The following is a 19,080-nucleotide window of genomic DNA, read 5'->3' as shown; positions in this document are numbered from 1 at the left end:
TAGAACCGAACACAAAATTCCTAATATGCTGTGACCGATCCAAACAGGAAGAGGTGTTTGGTTGTTTTTTAAGTTTTATTTATTTCGAGAGAGACAAAAAGCATGAACGCGGGGGAGGGGCAGAGAGAGGGAGAGAGAGAGAGAATCCCAAGCAGGCTCTACGCTGTCAGCGGAGAGCCCGAGGCGGGGCTCAAATTCACGAACCATGAGCTCATGACCTGAGCCAAAATCAGCCCTGAGTCGGACACTTAACTGACTGAGCCACCTGGGCGCCCCAGTAAAAGGCTTCCATATCCTCTAACATGGGTACTGTATTTCTAAATAACCAGGCCTAAAAGTACCTGCATTTTTGTAAATATTGAGTCCAAAAATTATCCAAGATCCCACTGACAACAAATGCTGACAAGCCAGCTCTCACTCATCTACTTGGGAAATTTTCAAACGAACCACAAAAATGTACATGCATCCTTGTGTCATACACTTGGGAAAGGGCAGATGAAAGTGAACACAGGATATTATTTAGTGTCTGTTACGTGCCAGGGATTGCAGTGGTTATTTTGCACACATAATCTAAGACAATACTCAAAACAGTCTGGCGAGATGGTTATCGCCACCCTTTTTACAGATAAGGAATCAGAGGAACAGAGAGGTACAGTAACTTGCTCCCACACCCACAGCTAACATCAGACCCGGACTTCAAGCTTATACGCGACTTCAAAGCCCATGCCTTTTCCACTGTGCACGTTATGAACTCCTACTTCCTGTGCTTTCAGCTCCTAATCAAGCTACAGCTCACATGTGAAGAGACGAGTGGATGAGGAGAGATGCGGACAGTACTAAAAAAGCTGCTAAGTGCTCTAACGGTCTTGAGTATGAACAAGAAGTATGAGCTTAAAGACATAAGCAGAGAGGAAACGATTTGAAGTTGCCACCCCAAGATGCATTCACGTTAGTGAATCGCTCTTTAGATTTTTTTTTTCCCCACTCTTATCTCAAAACCATTATGATTTACAAACTTGCCAAGTTCACGGAGGAACACAAAAGCCTACGCTAAATTCTAGTAAGGCCAGACAGAGAGACATTTCTGGATCACCAAGAATTTTTCACTAAGACAGCTCTGGCATTTTGCATGATGAATTGCATCTCTAACCGTGACTAATTAATCCCTAGGAAGGAATTTATTTACCTAATGGGCTCAAAAGACCATAGCACACATGTTAAGTTACTGTTTACAGCACTTAGTAGGGACACATACTACATGATTCTAGTGAATTCATAACCATCGGCTCTAAGCAAGCCAGACGCGTGAGCGTTAAACCCAAGCTAAAAACCTGCAGACCTAAAACTGAATTTGTCGGTTTCCTCTTTTTATACCAGCTTCTGTGTTTCCATGTAGTCAGTCAAGTGTTTTGAAAGGAAAATAACTAGTCACCATCATGGACTCCTTCTACGGAGCAATTTTGCCTTCACTTCGGACTTAATAGAGTAATGCAGTCCAGACATGGGAAAAGCACACAAAAGTTGCTATTACTCTTAAAAAAGACAAAAGGGAGATCAAGTAAGAGAAAAAGCGCACCTATAAAAATAAGGTTAGTCACCCAAAGGTAACCCATCACTCAAGAGAAACAATAACCTTCAATCAAAGACAAATGAGAGGATGCAACAAAGAACCACAAACCAAAAATACTACCATTTGGAATGTACCAGAAGTTTTTCCTCTTCCCTTCATATATGTCAACCATGAGGCATTTATAACTTTCAAGCCCTTTGAACTTGGGCAAGTCACTTAACTTCTGTGGGTTTCTTCCCTTGTCAAACAGACAAGCTAGTAAGTGTACCTGCCTCACCAGGTGGTTGTGACTGGCAAAGTCCATGAATGTGCTCGGTGAAATAAAAAGTGCCATTGACGTGTGGGCTGATACATTATTAGGAACCAAATACATCATCTGTGAATCGCAACACTGTTAGCCCAAAGCGTCCCCCCATTTGAAAGTTCCTGAAGATATTTATTCACAAACTGAGGTCAGACCTTTTCTTTATATTCTTCTGGTGCGTGGCACATTAAAAGTGCTTAGGAAAAGCTAAATAATGAGCAGCAGCAAGATACAGGATCTGAAGGGGTCAGGGAGGGCAGTTCCTTGCCGGAAGAAACAATTGCTACTAAATTATCTCGCACAAAGAAATGCCTGCTCAGAAATCTCTAGGAAAGGACGAATAATAGTTACAGCGACCCTATTTAGTTCATTTAGTCATTCAACTAATAGTGATTAAACACCTACTACTTGGCAGGTGAATAAAGCCAATCCCTCCCTCAGGAAACTTACATTCTCGCGGGAGAAGCAGGTGATACAAGAGAAATACAGAATACACGGCAGCCCGGGAAGAAGCAGCTACGGAAAAAACAGAGGGACGGTAGGAGGAGGGGAACTGTATTACACAGGAGGCCAGAGAACCTCTCAGATAAAGATGGCATTTGACCAGAGCTTTCTAGAAATGAGGGAAAGAGAGGGGACACTATCTGGGGAAGCGGATTCCAGAGAGAACGGAAGACGCACAGACTCCCAAGATGCACAGGGGATTGTTTGGCCCGATCAAGGAAGAAGGAATGGCAGGCAAGTCCGTGTGGCTTCAGAGAAGCAAGGAAGGGGACAGTGATAGACATGAGATCAGGTAGGAAGCCGGGAGCCAGAACAGGGACACCTTTGTGGACTTGTACTCTAAAAGTGTTCTTTGATGCCACCTGGGGATTAGCACCCAAACAGAGAATGACAGTTTTTGGGGTGCCTGGCTGGTTCAGTCGACTGAAGAGCGTGCGACTCTTGACCTCAGGGTCATGAATTCGAGCCCCATGTTGGGTGGAGAGATAACTAAAAAAAATAAAAACTTTAAAAAACAATGATAGCTTTCAACCAGTATTCTTTTTTTCTTTTCTTTTTTTTTTTTTTTTTTTTTTTGAGAGAGAGAGAGAGAGAGAGAGAGAGAGAGAAAGCGAGCTTGTGCATGCACATACATGGAGGGGCAGAGAGAGAGAGAAAATCTTAAGCAGGTTCCATGCCCAGCACAGAGCCTGATGCAGGCTCAATCTCACAAACCGTGAGATCATGACCTGAGCCAGAACCAAAAGTCAGATGCTTAACCAAAAGTCAGATGCTTAGCCACCCAGGCACCCCTCAACCAGTATTTATTAGTGAATACTGAATGGCGAACATTCAACAATATTTCAAGTTTCATTTTACTTCTCTCCAACCTCTTCCAAAAAGGATTGGAGATCATTTGTACAAGAATATAGAAAATATCAATGAGAAAACAGAACTAGTTAAGGAGATACAGGACAAAACAAGGCCACATGAATGCAGAACACAGGTATGCAGGTCATACCCAAACAAACACAGCTGATATGAAATCAGCCCTCAATCTAACTGTGAGGTTCCTAGCCATGCAAAAAGTGAAGTGTAGCTAAATAATTCTCATTATCAAAGGTATAGATTCCAGTTCCTTTGCTGAGGAAGCACACTTTAAGCTAGTCCTAAATTCTAAAAGAAACCTTTCACTTAAAACAGGGAAGAGGGGCGCCTGGGTGGATCAGTCAGTTAAGCATCTGACTCTTGCTATCGGCTCAGGTCATGATCTCATGGTTCATGAGATCAACCCCCACGTCAGGCTCTGCACTGACAGTGCAAAGCCTGCTTGGTAATCTCTGTCTCCCTCTCTCTGTTCTTTCTCTCTCTAAAAATAAATAGATAAAAACTTAAAACAACAACAACAACAACAAGGAATACAATATACAATACAGTGAACAATGTCTTCAACCACCTTGTAAATACAATAAATTTTACATGGTCAGTTCTTCTAAATTCCTTCAAGAACAGAACATTAAAACACAACTCAGACCTAGAGATTGTGACTCTGAACATAATCCTAACATGAAGATTTCCAATGATCCATTTTAATCTAAGGATAGAACTGGGGGAATTTACAGGATGAAATGAATCAAACCATGTTTCATTAATTTCCTCCTCTCAGAAAGCCCTTTGATAGTTCAAGCTGACCAGAGAGCAGTTCTTTGAAGAGCATCAACAGTACAAGTATTTGTATTAAAGAGTTAGTAGGGGACTGTTAAATATTATAAGCCAGAAAAGCAAGTAGAAAGATTGACGACCAGTCAGGAAAAATTAGTGGCCTGCCCAGGACTCTAGACTCAAGACCACCTATAGGTGATAACAGGCTATCACTCTGGAAGCCTTTTAGGGTATTTTAACAAAGTAGTAAGAGTCCCCAGAGTACAAGCTGTTATAGACTGAATTGAGACATACCCCCTACCACTACCAAATTTATGTTGAAGCACTAACCCCCAGTGTGACTCTTCGGAGATTAGGGTGTCTAAGGGAGGTCATATGGATGGGGCTTTAATGAGGTAGCCAACCCTGACTGGTACCTTGATCTTGGACTTCTAGCCTCCAAAACTCTGAGAAAATAAATTTCTGTTTAGGCCACTCGGTCCGTGTTTTGTTATGGCAGCTCGAGCAGACTTATACACCACCCTGCAAAACACAGGCAGTATTATTTTGGTTCGCTAAAATCTCAAGGCAGATGTTATCGGTCATACCCTAGTCACAGCAACACGGATTCTCCACAAATCCTCAAGAATTAACTGCCTAATACAGCCTCAGATAACTAATTAACCTGCTAGAAGAAATATTTAACGTAATACACCTGAATTCTGGTGACCCCTGCAGAACAATTAGTATTAAGTCATGCTATCTGAAAACAGTTAATATGCTTAAGTATTTACTAAGGTAAATACTTGTTGGTATCCAGTGACCTCTCCTCCAGGAATAACAAAAACAACTGATGTAAATCCCTTCAAACAACTCAGAAAAACTAATCACAAGTAAGGTCCCACATATCCAAAATCCACTTATCCAAAAATCACTTACTTATCAGGAAGCTACAGCTGTTCAAAGCACAATCTACAGCAGGAATCAAAACTCAGTGATACCCTTCCTGGGAAATAAGGCCTCTTAGAGAAACTAGCAGTCTCTGAGCCCTTGTTCTTTTTCCTCATCAGGCACCTGAACCCCTCAACCTGTACCACCTTCACCCTCGTCAGGACAATCCTAATGAATTTTTTTTAATCACATAATGGAAAGAGCACCAGACACGGGGTCCTCTTTATTTACAAAATAGAATAAAACATTGTCATAAGGCAAAAAGTAAGTATTTTTAAACCCCAAAACACAAGGATTAACTAGTTTTGGACCCTCACTCCAAACAGGAAAAAAAAAAAAAAACCATTAGCTTACTGAGCTTTCTAGAATATTCCTTTTGGTTATTGATCCCAAGACAGAAAAAAAAAAACCCTAGAACAGACATGATTCTTGAAAACATGAATCCTATTTTCTTTCCCAAACTGCTTTTAAACAAAAACATTTAGGTTACACTATTAGATGATCTACTCAGCCCTTATTTCAAAGTCTGAGAGTCAGATTTTCTTTTCCTTTAAAGCATGAAACAGCCAACCTAAGAAATGCCTGACAGTAACATGTCAGCAGGGGAACTAAAGCCAGTTCTACATAAGAGTAGAGTGTAACTCCTAACTAAAGAAGAGGAAAAGAGATCAAGAACATAAAACAACTTGAGAAGTGGTCTTCAAAGCCTATTCTACTATGCAGAGCACTTTGTATATGATGAATCGTCTATAAATGCTTCCAATGAATTATAAAAAAAGAGAGACCCTCGTAATTCTGAGTTTGCATGGAAAAAAAATCACACATTAAATATTTGAGATGTGTATCACTATATAATCACATAAGATATGGCTTCACTCAAAGCATAACCGAATCTACATTACACTTTTTAATCCAATTTTATTATATTCAATTATACACTGTGACGGCTTGTTTCTTAATTATGTCTTATTAGATCCCACAAAATACAAGATAATCCCATCCCAACTGATAGCAATTCACGATGACAAGTCTTCTGAAAAACTTTTTGGATGCATAAAAACAACATCCCTTAATTCGCTACTAAGATTCATTTAATATCAAGTGACAGCAAACAATTTCTGCTTTAAAGTCAGTTGAAAATTCACTGGTGTCTTGCTTCAGACAGCACTTAGGGCCAATTACTACACCCAACACATGCGGTTTTTCAATATTTCAATTAACTCGGTTATACAAAATACTTCTGGGGGCCAAAAGCTCTAAATCTTATAACCAACAGAGAAGGGCATTATCTAAAACTAAGTAAAATCAGCCTCACTAAAGCATAAAACTGAATCCAGGATTGACAGAGTCCATTTGAAATCCACCCCCCACCCTCACTTAACCAGCACCATCTCTTTTCCCACTTGACCTTGAAGCTCCACATGCTCCCTAGCCTTCTCCACAGGGATCTTATTTTTCATCCCCGGGGGAAGGCTCCTGTGACTACCACACATTACGGCATTTGGTCATTTTGAAGGTGTAGGCTACTTCCCTGACGTGGAGATTCTGGCGAGTTCCTCAGAAATCACATTTTAGAAGACAAAAGTAGGTGTTGCATGGCACTAGGTTATCTTGGAAATTCCGGATTACCCAAATTGAAGCAGGTTTAACTACAGACATCGGAGAGACTTGAACACGTCCATGCGCGAGGGAGGGAGGGCAGAAGCTGGATGGACTAGACGTGCAGAGTATGTAGTATCTCTTAGATTTGTCCACAGACCCTTGTAATGCCCTTCCCTCCCTCTCCCCAGGACCTACATATAAACACACCCACACATTTTCATGAAATGTTCAAACACGTACAAAAATCAAGAGACTCCTCAAATAACCCAGCTTCAATAACTGTGAACACATCCCAATCTTGTTATACCCTAACTTCAACCCTCAACCCCCACGATTTTGAAGCAAATACTAGACACGATATTTTTCCTGGTATATATTCAGTATGTATCTCTCAAAATTAAAAGAAAAGAGTCTTAATTCCAGTGTAATTTATATAGTGTTATATTGGTTTCAGATGTACATACAGTGATTCAACAAGTCTATCCATCACTCCGTGCTCATAACAATAAATGTACTCTTAATCCCCTTCACCTACTTCACCCATCCTCCCACTCACCTCCTCTCTGGCAGTTAGAAGGCTGTGTTTCTTTTGTCTGTCTTTTTCCATGTTCAATTGTTCTTTTACTTAAATTAAGAATATTTTTGTAAACATAGCCAAGATACCATCGTCTCCGCTTTAAAAAGTTAATGCTAATTGGTTTACCTTATTTTCCCCAACTAAATTACATCCTAAAGGCTACCCAATTTGCATTCAAAACACCTGCTAATCTTAAGATGGAGGTTCTGCCAAGGTGGGTAGGTGGTGACTGAGTCTGCACTTTTTTTTTTTGAGATTCTGAATTTTTAAAAACACGCAGGTGATATATTTGAGTATAAAAATGATGTCTCCTATAATATTTAGCACAATGATAGGCACCAAATTTTGAATGGAAAAACACGTTTTTGAACTATGTGCCACTTTATTTTTTGCAAGGGCTATATAAAAACTTTTAACACAATAAACGTCAGGAAAGGTTCTCCTAAGGAACTTAAAACGTTAAGTTTGCCTACCATGTCAAATAGTCACAAGAACCTCCCTGTTAAATGGTAGTTCCCGTGTTTTTCAAGGCGAATTCCCAACACATAAAGGACTGGCTACTGAAAAGAGCAGAACTCATTTCATGGCTTGAAAAGCAGTTAACAATGTAAGGAGCAGAGTAGAAGATGATAGAGAACAGCCCCCACCACTGCAAACTGAAAAATGCGAGCACAGATTGCAAACTTCCAAATGCAAGCAAAAACAAAAAGCAAAACAAAACCACCACCAACAAAAATAATCTAAACGCTGTGCCACCCAAAGAAAACCAATTACCAGCTCTATGAGAGCTCAGGCTGCGACGAACAATACCATCACAGGCATTAAACAAAACAAAAAAAAAACTATACCCTCAAAAACAAATACATAAACAGATGCAAAATAGTTCTAAAGCATTTCTAGGAGTTCTGAAGGCAAAGTTCCTGGAAAAATATTATACGAAGTGAAACTTTTTAGCTGCTTAATTAAACACTCTGCAAAATACTGCAAAAATCAGGCCATCAGGGCTGAGATACCTACCTCACTCTCCTGCCATACCTTCAGACAGCACATCTGATTACCTTATTCTTCCTCTCTGGGCATATGCAGCTGATGAAATCGGACCAATGAAAAATCAAACTTTAGAGATATTTTTCAAAATAGTAAGCCCTGATGGACTTCCACTTCTGGCCGGGATGAAATGACAGGAACTAAATTTACCCTAGCATCTGAAAGTAACAACAACAACCAAAAAAACCCAATTTTGAAACCTTAAACATGAAGGCAGTTAAGAGTTTGCAGGGCTGGTGACAGAGGAAAGAGAACTGCACAGGGCACTCTGGAGATCTGGAGAAGGGCTCCCTTAAAGCTTCCGCTGACCATCATCAGCACATGCATGAAAGGAAATAACCCAAGGCCAGGAATAGAACCACCAGTAAGGATTAGTGGACACAGTATCTGAAATCACACACAGCCAGAGTGAAAAATCTCATGATTCACAGAGCACTGGGTGGAGTATTCAAAAGGATTTTGCAACAGAAGTGAGACAAAATTGACACTAAACCAAATGCTGCTCTGCTCCCAATGAGCAAAACTTAAAATAAGACCTGAAAGGGCCACCGTTTCCAAGCAACCTAACCACATCCCAGAACAAAACTCAGGAATATTTACAGGAAAACAAAGACATCCACTACCAGTACCCAAAAAGGTAAAAATCACAGTATATAGTATCCAAAAAGTATAGAAGAATGTCAAACGGGGGGGAGAACAGATAATCAACTAAAACTAACCCAAAAATGACACAGATGACAAAATTAGTAAAGAAGAGCATTAAAACCATTATACCTGTTTCCATAGTTCAAGAAGCTATAGGAAAGACTGAACATGTAAGGAAAGCTATTAATGATTTTTTTTTCTTAAAAAACCCAAATCAAACTTCTAGAGCCCCTAACTACAATCTAATAAAAATTACATCACATAGGATTAACAACAGATTGGAAACTGTAGAAAAGATGAACTTGAAGACACAATAATGGAAACGATACTAAAAAAAATAAATAAATAAATAAAAATAAAAAATAAAAAAAAAAAAAAACAAGAAAAAAAGACTGGGTGTGAAAACACTGAAGTGGCCTGTAAGATAAATCTGACCAACAATACGTGTAACACTTATACGCTGAAATCCATTTAAAAACTGCTGAAATTAATTAAATAAAGAGATATACCTGTTCAGGGATAAGACAACTCACAGCTGTCAATTCTCCCATATTAATCTGTACATTCAATGCAATCCCAGCCAAAATCCCAGCATGTTTTATGGTAGAAATTGACTAGCTAATTCAAAGATTAATACGGAAAAAAATAAAAAATAAAATTGATACAGAAATGGACCTAGAATAGTGACAAAAATTTTTAAGAAGTACAATACAGTTGGAGAACATATACTGTCTACAAGACTTATAAAAGCAACAATCAAGACTTTGTAGGGACACCTCGGTGACTCAGTTTGTTGACCAGCTGACTCTCGATTTTAGCTCAGGTCATATTCCCAGAGTTCATGGGATCAAACCCCGTGTCAGGCTCTGCACTGAATATGAAGCCTGCTTAAGATTCTCAATCAATCTCTCTCTCTCTCTCTCTCTCTCTCTCTCTCTCTCTGCCCCTCTCCACTGCTCGCACTCTCTCTCTCAAAAAAAAAAAAAAAGACTGTGTGGCTGCTGTGTAATAATGTTATCAAGATAAACAGATGAATGGAACAGACTAGATAATCAAGAAAGAGACCCACACTGGTCAAATGATTTTTGACAGAGGTGCAAAAGAAATTCAGTGAAGAAAGCATAATCTTTTTAACAAATGATGCTGGAATAACAGGATACTCTCACACAAAATACGAACTGGAAAGAAATGGACAGGGATGCTGGAAATGTTCACCTCTATCTTGATGTGGGTAGTGGTTACACAAGTTAAAATTCAGCAAGACATATACTTAATATGTATACACTTTACTACATGTATATATACCTCAAAAAGTGAGACAAATAAAGTGAGCATACAAGTCAGCATATAAAGATCCTATATCTATTTAAAAAATTATTTCTATCTATACACCCATTTCGTACCCACACAGAGACAGAGAAATGTCTACAATTAGGTGCAGCTAATATCAATGATGGTTAGTAATTTACAAAAGATAAAGTTTGGAATAATTTTCATCTTCCATCTTGCTGCATTTCCAGTGTTTGAACTCTTTATATGAATGTGTATTATTTTCATAACAATTTTTAAACACTGGAAGCAAATTTCTTAATTTTTAATTCTGGGTAAAGAGAATGAGTTTATATTTTTCTTCTCTGTAATTTTCCATATTTTTTGATTTCCCCACTTAGAAAATGTATAATTACAGGGGTGCTTGGGTGGCTCAATCGGTTGAGCATCCCACTTCGGTTCAGGTCATGATCTTGCTGTTCGTGGGTTCGAGCCCTGCGTGGGGCTCTGAGCTGACAGCTCAGAGCCTGGAGCCTGCTTCAGATTCTGTCTCCCTCTCTCTCTGTCTCTGCTCACACTCTGTCTCTTTCAAAAATAAATAGACATTTAAAAAAAATTTTAATGTATAATTACAAGGACTACACAGCAATACAAAAAAATTTTGTTATGCTAAAAAAAATTAAGTTTGTTATAATTACAAGTATTAAATCTCTGTATGTACCTAAACAGAATCCACACACAAACCTTAAAAAGAAAATAGGTATTATTTGGGAAGAAGATTGTTGGATTTTTTTTATGACTTTTTTTTTTTTTACCACCTTTTGTGATGCAATTTTTATAAAGGAAAATGAGGAAAGCTACAATGACAAGTGTGCACAAGAAGAGAACAAAAGGCATGGAATGTTGTTCACGATCCCACATGTGTCCAACAATGGAGAAAAAAGATCATCTTTCCAACAAATGGTGCTGGACATCCATGTCCAAAAAAAAAAAAAAAGATCTAGACACAGATTTTATAGCCTTCACAAAACTTAACTCATACCAGATAACAGTCCCAAATATAAGACAAAATATAAAGCCCCTAGAAGTTAATATTGGAGAAAATTTAGACCATTTGGGGTATGGCATAGACTTCTTATAGTTTTTTTGAGAGAGCCCATGTACATGCACACAGGGAAGAGGCAAAGAGAGGGAGAGAGAGAATCCCAAACAGGCTCCACAGTGTCAACACAAAGCCCAAAGCCGGGCTCGATCTCACAAACCGTGAGATCATGACCTGAGCTGAAGCCAAGTCAAACGCGTAACCAAGTGAGCCATCCAGGCAACCCGGCACAGACTTTTTAGATACAACACCAAAGACATGACCCACGACAGAAATCACTGATGAGCTGGACTTCGTGAAAATTACAAACTTCTGCTCTGGGAAAGACTATGTCAAGAGAATGACAACACAAGATAGGGAAAAAATATTTGCAAAACACGTATACCCACATGCATCCAACTACGACATGCAACTACGTGACAGTGAGACAAATACTACCCTCTTACTCATAACAGAGTTAATAAAGAAAGACAGTCATCAAAAACATCCAGTTCCTGGCCAGGGCCAGGGAAAACAGGTACACTACCACACCACTTGTGGGGGTGTAAATTACCATCTTCCCAGAGGACATTTTGACTCTGTCAAAATACAAAATGTGCATATACTCAGATGTAGCAATTCCTCTGCTACTGCCATGATTTTACACCATGGATATGGCTCTCAGAGGTACGTGAATGCTCACTGCAATGCATTTTTAACAGAAGACGAAAAGGGGAAAAAAAAAAAACTTAAGTGTTACAAAAGGGGTGGGAAAGAGACCACCAATTAAATAGATTATGGGGTGCCATATGACAGAACGCGACATCGCCACTGAAAAGATTGAATATATCAATACGTGCTGCTAGAAGAGATCTCCAAAATAGAGAAAAATAAGCCAACGAACAGAGGTTCAAAAATATACATAGTATGACCCCAACTGTTTAAAGAATATATAATACATAATTTTCATGAATATTCTTTAAGTGCATATAATTTCATAAATAATATTATATATTAAGATACTAAATATTAAAAAATGGGGCGCCTGGGTGGCTCAGTCGGGTAAGCATCCAACTCTTGGTTTCGGCTCAGGTCATGATCTCACGGTTCATGAGATCAAGCCTTTCATCGGGCTCTACGCGGTCTCGACGCCTCCTTAGAATCCTCTCTCTCCCCTTCTCTCTGCCCCTCCCCCACTCGTGCTCACTTGCTCGCTCTCTCTCAAAATAAATAAACATTAAAAAAAAGAAAAAATATTAAAGAATATACATTCTTGTTTAAAGATCATACATTCACACATACTTAAATACAGTTTCTATTTTCCTCAAAGAACCAAACGACACTTAACAGAGATATTTCAGGGAAGAGATGAACAGGGAGAAAAGTCTTTGGTTTTTATTTTGTTCCTCTTGAAATATTTGCATTTTCTAAATACGTAACTGAATTTTGAAAATTATACCTGTGATTTCAGAAAATCATGTAATTTGTTAATGGCAAAAGGGGTTATCTAGACAAAGTGATCATAGGCTTTTCAATTTGCTCGTTTATAAACTTTCTGTCCTTAACCTAATAAATATTTTGTGTTTTACGTCTGCTTAGATATATTTCATATGTACACGTAAGAGTACATGTACTGAAATCTAGCTTCTTTGGCTGACTCCCAAATTATCAATAATTGCCATCTTAATTCAGCTACAGAAGGTTTTTTGGTTACCTTCACACCAAACTGGGAAGGAGATTCCTGACAGAAAACTAACATCCTATCCCGGTTGCTATCTGGCAAACATTACAATCAAGTTTCTCACCAGATCTCGCTCTCCCTCTCCCTCTCCTCTCTCTCTCTCCCTCTCCCTCGCTCTACTAACTACACCTCAACTCCCACCAAAAACTGACCGCACCTATCTACTCTAAGTAGTGGCTTGGAAAAAACCTGACCCAGCACCCAACCTTACATACCCCTCTCTGCCTCAAGGCCTTCAGGAAATCCCCGTGTTAAAAATGACACATGAGGTTGGAAACTAAGACATGGGTTCCCGAGATATTAATTCTTCATGTTTCGCAGAAAAAAATAAGCGGGGGGGAGGGGGATTATTTTGCCTCTTATATCCACATATGCTGTCGGATGTGGCAGGACTTCGAGAAAAAAGTGTTTAGTCTCGAGAGAGCCTAGCAGTGATGTTTAAACGGCACCACATTGCTAGGGCCAAGACGCCCCAGGATGCAGAGAGAGCGGGGAACCCTAAAAACCACAATGAGCCTGGCTCAGATGAAGAGAGGAGGGGCCGCCGCAAACAGCGCTAACCGCCTAGCACAACTTCCAGGCCTCCGCTCCGAACACAGTGACCACGTTCCCTTCTGCCACAGACTGTGCCATGGGCCTCAAAGCTGTTTGTTCAAAGCTCTGATCAGAGCCCGGGCCCCTTCAACAAAGCGGGCTTTGAATTATGTACGGGGCTGACCGAAAACACTCTCTGAGGAGGAAGAGAATTTAACAGGTGTCTACAATAAAGGATTTCCCAAGTTTTTGAAATCCCAACTTCTGTGAAGACATGAACGTTGGTGACACCGTGGGCCTTCAACTGCCTTCAAACCTCCTTGACATCTGTAGCCAGAGTCTGTCTACAAAAGCTCCGCTCTGAGGTTCCGGTAAGGTCACCTCAAGCCACAGCCAAAGTTTGGCTTCCCAATTAAATGGTCTATTAAAGGCCAACTTGCAAGGAGAAGTGAGTCAACATTTAATTGGAAAGCAAATCACCTAACAGTAAGCGGTAGACACATTTCCCAATTAAAAATCTGACAAGAACTCACAAAAATAAAATAGCATCTCCAAAATGCCATTCTGCTTACTTCTCATTTAGAAAGGCTGCCTGTTTCGACATCACACCAAACAAGAGGTTAGGGGGTAGGAATCAATAAAAAAGTAGGAAAATGCTGTGTGTGCACACATACGTGTAAAACTGTCCAAATTTACATCAGCGGGTAATCATGACTCTGTCCACCCAATTAGTTCCATCTCAAAGGGCCAGCGGCAAGACTTTAAGCCAAAAGCTGCAGTTAGAGGAGTGGCCTCCGACAGACTCAGTCCCAAGCACGGTCTGTCTCCTCATCAAAGCCCCACTGCCCAGCCTGAGGACCCAGCAATACCCTGGGAGCCCACCCTGGGAAACCTCTGATTGACCTGAAATCTTTTTCCCCAGTACTTTTTTTTAAAAGGCTAAGAATTGCATTTTACGAGTCTCAAGGTTCTTAAATAATCATCTACCAAACATAACATTTTCATTACAACTACACTATACTTCTGGAAGCTATTTTGTTTTTCAAATGCTTTAAAGTGGTGGTCGATCACACCAGCAAAATAGTTGTTATTTAACTAGTTGGCACCACAGCAGGAAACAGTGATGAGATCTGGCCATTCCCCGTGTCTATATCTACTGTATCTTTAGGTCGAACCCTTACCCACCTGTAGTTTCCTTATGCCGTTCCAACTCATAGAGAGAGCATTAAATATATATGTGTTATGCTAATGCCCAATAAGAAATACAAATAACTGTTTTTTACACATCTGAACAAAAGAACTGATGGAGAATTTTTAACACTCACTATTCAAAAAAAAAAAAAACTGCTCAGTGACATAAAAAGAGAAATAAAGAGAAATAAAGCCCAACTAATCAAATTTTTCAAAGGACTATCACTGACAAATCATTTATTTGGTGATAAAATGATAGGTCCAAGGGAACATGAAAGAGAACTGGCACGTATCAGATAGATCTTCAAGGATGCTGAGACTTTACAAACATGAGCCTAAAATGGGTTCAAGAAAGCTTTGGTATTTATTTGAAAGAGAATCTGAAAAGCCGTCAAGGAGAAGAGGAGGCAATCCTCAAAAGTTTTACATGAGAAATTAAGAATCATGAAGACAGAGGCTCCTGGGTGGCTCAGTCCGTCAAGCATCCAACTTCAGCTCAGGTCATGATTTCACTGCTCCTGGGGTCGAGCCCCACATCGGGCTCTGTGCTGACAGCTCAGAGCCTGGAGCCTGCTTCAACTTCTGTCTCCCTTTCTCTGCCCCTTCCCCGCTCAGGGTCGCTCATGCTCGCTCACGTGCTCCCTCTCTCTCTCTGTCCTTCAAAAATAAACATTAAAAAAAATTTTTTTAATCACGAATACAATGTTGCAAGAAGGGTATCACAAAGAATACAAACTGAACAGACAAAGCAGCAACTTCAGAGTGAGAAGAGTTTACTAACAAGAAATATACATTCCCATTTTTTCCTGTTTTAGCAAGATGTAATTGACATATTACACTGCGGTCCTTTAAGCTGTACAACATGGCTTAATATATTGTGTATACTGCAAAATGATTACAATAAGCTTAGTTAACATCCATCCACCTCACACAGTGATAATTTCTTGTAATGAAAACTTTTAAGATCTACTGTCTTACCAACAACGTTCCCCATTCTATTCTCTGCTGAAGTACTCTCCCCTGCTACTCCCCACCTAAACACCGAAGTTACTACCATCCTCCTCTCATTAACTGCCACTGTTTTTATGAAATTTAAACCACTGTGTTATGTTCAAAAGCACATCAGGGACATAACAACAAGGAGGGAGAGCTAGCAACACTTTCGCTTCAACCCCACAATGTTCCTATGACTCAAAGAAATATTGAAATACAAACATTAACACTCCAGAACCAACAATATCCAGTCATAAGTAAGGTCGTATGTAACCATGAGCTTGAATCCTTACTAAACTTGCCCAGAGGGGCACCTGGATGGCCTAGTCAGTGAGTGTCCGACTGTTGATTTCGGCTCAGGCCATGATCCCAGGGCCATGGGATTGAGCCCAGTATTGGGCTCCATGCTGAGCGTGGAGCCTAAGATGATCCCCCCGCCCTCCCTCCCTCCATCCCTTCCTCCCCCCAGCTTATGCTCTCTAAAATAAATTTTTTAAAAAAACTTGCCCAGGATACTAGGTCTGGACACTCTGTTATACCATGCTAGTCAACAGATGTTTGAAAAGGGTTTATTCAAGTGGTCGGAGGTGGTCAAGGATAAGGAAGAAAAATGACAAATATTAACACACAACAGAAGTCAGCACAAAAAATGCATTGCCCTAAATCATGGTGATAATGTGAAGGTAATATAGATGGGTGGAAAAGATGGACGAACAACCACAAAATCATATTCCACACCATCCAGCGGCAAAGTCCCCCTGAAGAGCAAAGGAACAGTCAGCCAAAGGCAGTGTTTCTGAACCAGCATCAGTAAAAAAAATAAATAAATAAACTTTAGTTTGGTTTTCATGTTGTCAAATGTAGGGCATTTAGAGTGAATGTAATTGGCATTTAAGAAAATTGATACACAGCAGAAGTGGTAAAGCCTACAGAATCATAAGTACACAGTTGAAATGGTACATTTATATACAGCTGTTCCCTTCCCTAATCCACACTCTACTTCACCACTCCTCTTGGATTCTCATATTTCACCTGTCTCTGTCTCTCCCACTCTTATGTCATAGTTTTTACTTCCGTATTTTACCCCTCAAGTGAGCTATACTCTCCAGGATAACGTCACGTCTGATTCATCTTCGCAAAACTCAGGGCATTCCCTCATTTGTTTGACATATATTTATATATTTACTAAGTACGTATTAAGGACCAGGCATCATACTACAAACTAGCATTAAATGCACAGTTTAAATGAATGTTGACTACAAGGCAGAAAAAAGCTCAAAAAAGAACCCAAATAAATTCATGTATTATAATTCTACAGGAGATTAAGATGGGCCACTACCAACACTCTAGTCGGAGTTTTAGTATCATGAAACATCTACACTATACTGTCACAGCAAGAATGTGGGTCCACACTAGACCCGCATTCCCTTTGTATGGCCTGCCAGGTTTATTAAGTATTTCCATACAGAGAATTATCATCTTAATTAAAAAATCTTAATTAAAAAGAAAAAAATCAACCAAAAAACTTAGTAATAATGATTCAATATACCATGATATGAAATTAGAGGCCCCAAAATAACACCCATGAGAAGGGTCTTTATCAGTCCATGAGTGGGAGACTTTTAAAATTCAATCTAGGGATACCTTCAAGCCCTTAGGAACTACCAGGTACTACTGAGCCTGGGTTTTAAAAAGATCAACAGGACATTCCAGGAGCCCTCCTAGAACTCAACCAAAAGTTTAGCATAGGTAGAGGGATAGAGGAGAGAGGGAAGGGGGGGGGGGGCATTTTATGAAAAATACCTGAGTTTAAATTCAAAGGTCAACAAAGTAAAAACGTGTTAAATACATTTTATTCAGGTTGTTTTAATCACTCCCTGTATCATGCTTAATGGTGTTGGAAAGGATTCCCCTATCCTTAATCTAGATCACATTATTAAAACAGGAGCCCCACCAATCTCACTCCCACCATACATATTCTGGGAGAATGGCAGATAACTCGAAATTTGTTTGGTTTTGTTTTGAAGGACTAGACCGGGACAGGAAGGCAGAAAAAAATTGAAAACGGATGTGTGCCTTCAAACCCACGGCCCTTCTACCAGCTCATTACAGGCTCTTGTATTTGAAGCTGTGGCCATTCACAGGTGGTTGGAGGTGTCCGAAGTGTGAGAACACAATCTGCAACTCGTGACAGTAGTCCCCGGACTTCAGGGCCTTCCACCCAGAAATCCAGGAAACAAGAAGCCTTCCCTAGTGAGCGCGGCTGAAGGCAATCCATAAATAAACGTTGTATGAATAAATGAATACACCTGGCTTTCTCTACCAAGCCCCCAAACAGCGTGCCTTTAGGGCCCGGGGACCCTAATGGAAAGCTCTGGCCCTAAAGAAAAGACAGCGAGGCGGGGTTCCTCCCTCTAGCCCAACCCCAGAGAAAAAGGGAGGACTGTGGGGGTCCTTGGGAGGGGTTGGGGGAGGCAAGGAGGAACGGGGAGGGGTCGGCAGGGTGGAACCCACCTAACCCTTCTCCCTTCCAAAGCGGAGGTCGAGCCGCTGCCCGCTGCCCCCTGTCCCCTGACCCTGCCTCCTGCCTCCCTCACCTGATCACAGAGATGAGCAGCCCCGAGGGGTCTTTGCTTTTGCTGACAGTGCTTCTGTATTTCCCACCAGCTGCTTCTGCCGCCATCTTGGTACCGGGCGGGGAGGGGGAGAGCCGGCAGGCTAGAAGGGCCAAAACGAACGTAGGCTCTGTAATTGACCTCGCTGGGGAGTCCACCAATGGAAAAAGAGAAGTTCAGAGACGCGCAACGGGACAGTCCAATCACTGGAATAAGGAGGCGGGACTGAGCCAGCAAGTTTCCAGGCCGCGCACGCGTTCTAAGCATTCTGGGAATTGTAGTTTTCTTCCGCGGTTCCTGGGAACACAGGGAAACTAAACCAGTGGTAACTTGGTCAAGTCTCCTAAGGACTGTCTGATTTGTATCTGTTCTGATCTGGTGGGATTCTTTTTTTTTTTTTTCAGTGTCCTTGTTTTTAGAATTTTATCAGCTTTTTAATCAAATGTATCTAACGATGCCAAAATGTGTACGTAGGGGCGTGTATTTTACTGGGGCGGGGTTGTGGAAAGGGATGTCTATGAGCAAAATTTTAATTTAAACACAAGTGGTTTAAAAAATAAATAAAGTGCGAAAATAAGACACGGAGATGCTTTTCTGTAGAGAATAAATGCTTTATCTCTAAAACTAAATTTTCTACATTCGTTTTATATGTGAGTTCAATAATCTTCCAACATCCCTGTATTTGCAGATAATGCTTTAAAAACATAGCTGCAAGAGCTCACAAATTGGATACTGACAAAAAGACCAAAAAACAAAACTGACCAAATTGCAGATTTTTTCTTCCCAAGCTAAATAAAATATAGATAGTAATAATGTACATTTGAACTTTATTATTT

General features: G+C 40.2%; 1 protein-coding gene across 4 annotated transcripts in view; it reads right to left on the bottom strand.

Moving 5' to 3' along the window:
* EXOC4 (exocyst complex component 4) overlaps positions 1 to 18,358 on the bottom strand; it is a 750,526-nt gene extending 732,168 nt beyond the window's left edge. For all 4 annotated transcript variants that reach the window (XM_060633916.3, XM_060633919.3, XM_060633920.3 and 1 more), the window contains exon 1: positions 18,227 to 18,358. In XM_060633916.3, the coding sequence (XP_060489899.1) occupies positions 18,227 to 18,312 (86 nt within the window). In that variant the 5' untranslated portion in view covers positions 18,313 to 18,358. The remainder of the gene's footprint in view (positions 1 to 18,226) is intronic.
* Positions 18,359 to 19,080: the final 722 nt, after the last annotated feature.

Source organism: Panthera onca, chromosome A2 (genome assembly GCF_046562875.1).
Source record: "Panthera onca isolate mPanOnc1 chromosome A2, mPanOnc1 haplotype 2, whole genome shotgun sequence".
In the NCBI taxonomy this organism is placed as follows: domain Eukaryota; kingdom Metazoa; phylum Chordata; class Mammalia; order Carnivora; family Felidae; genus Panthera; species Panthera onca.
This window is presented reverse-complemented; position numbering and strand designations above follow the sequence as displayed.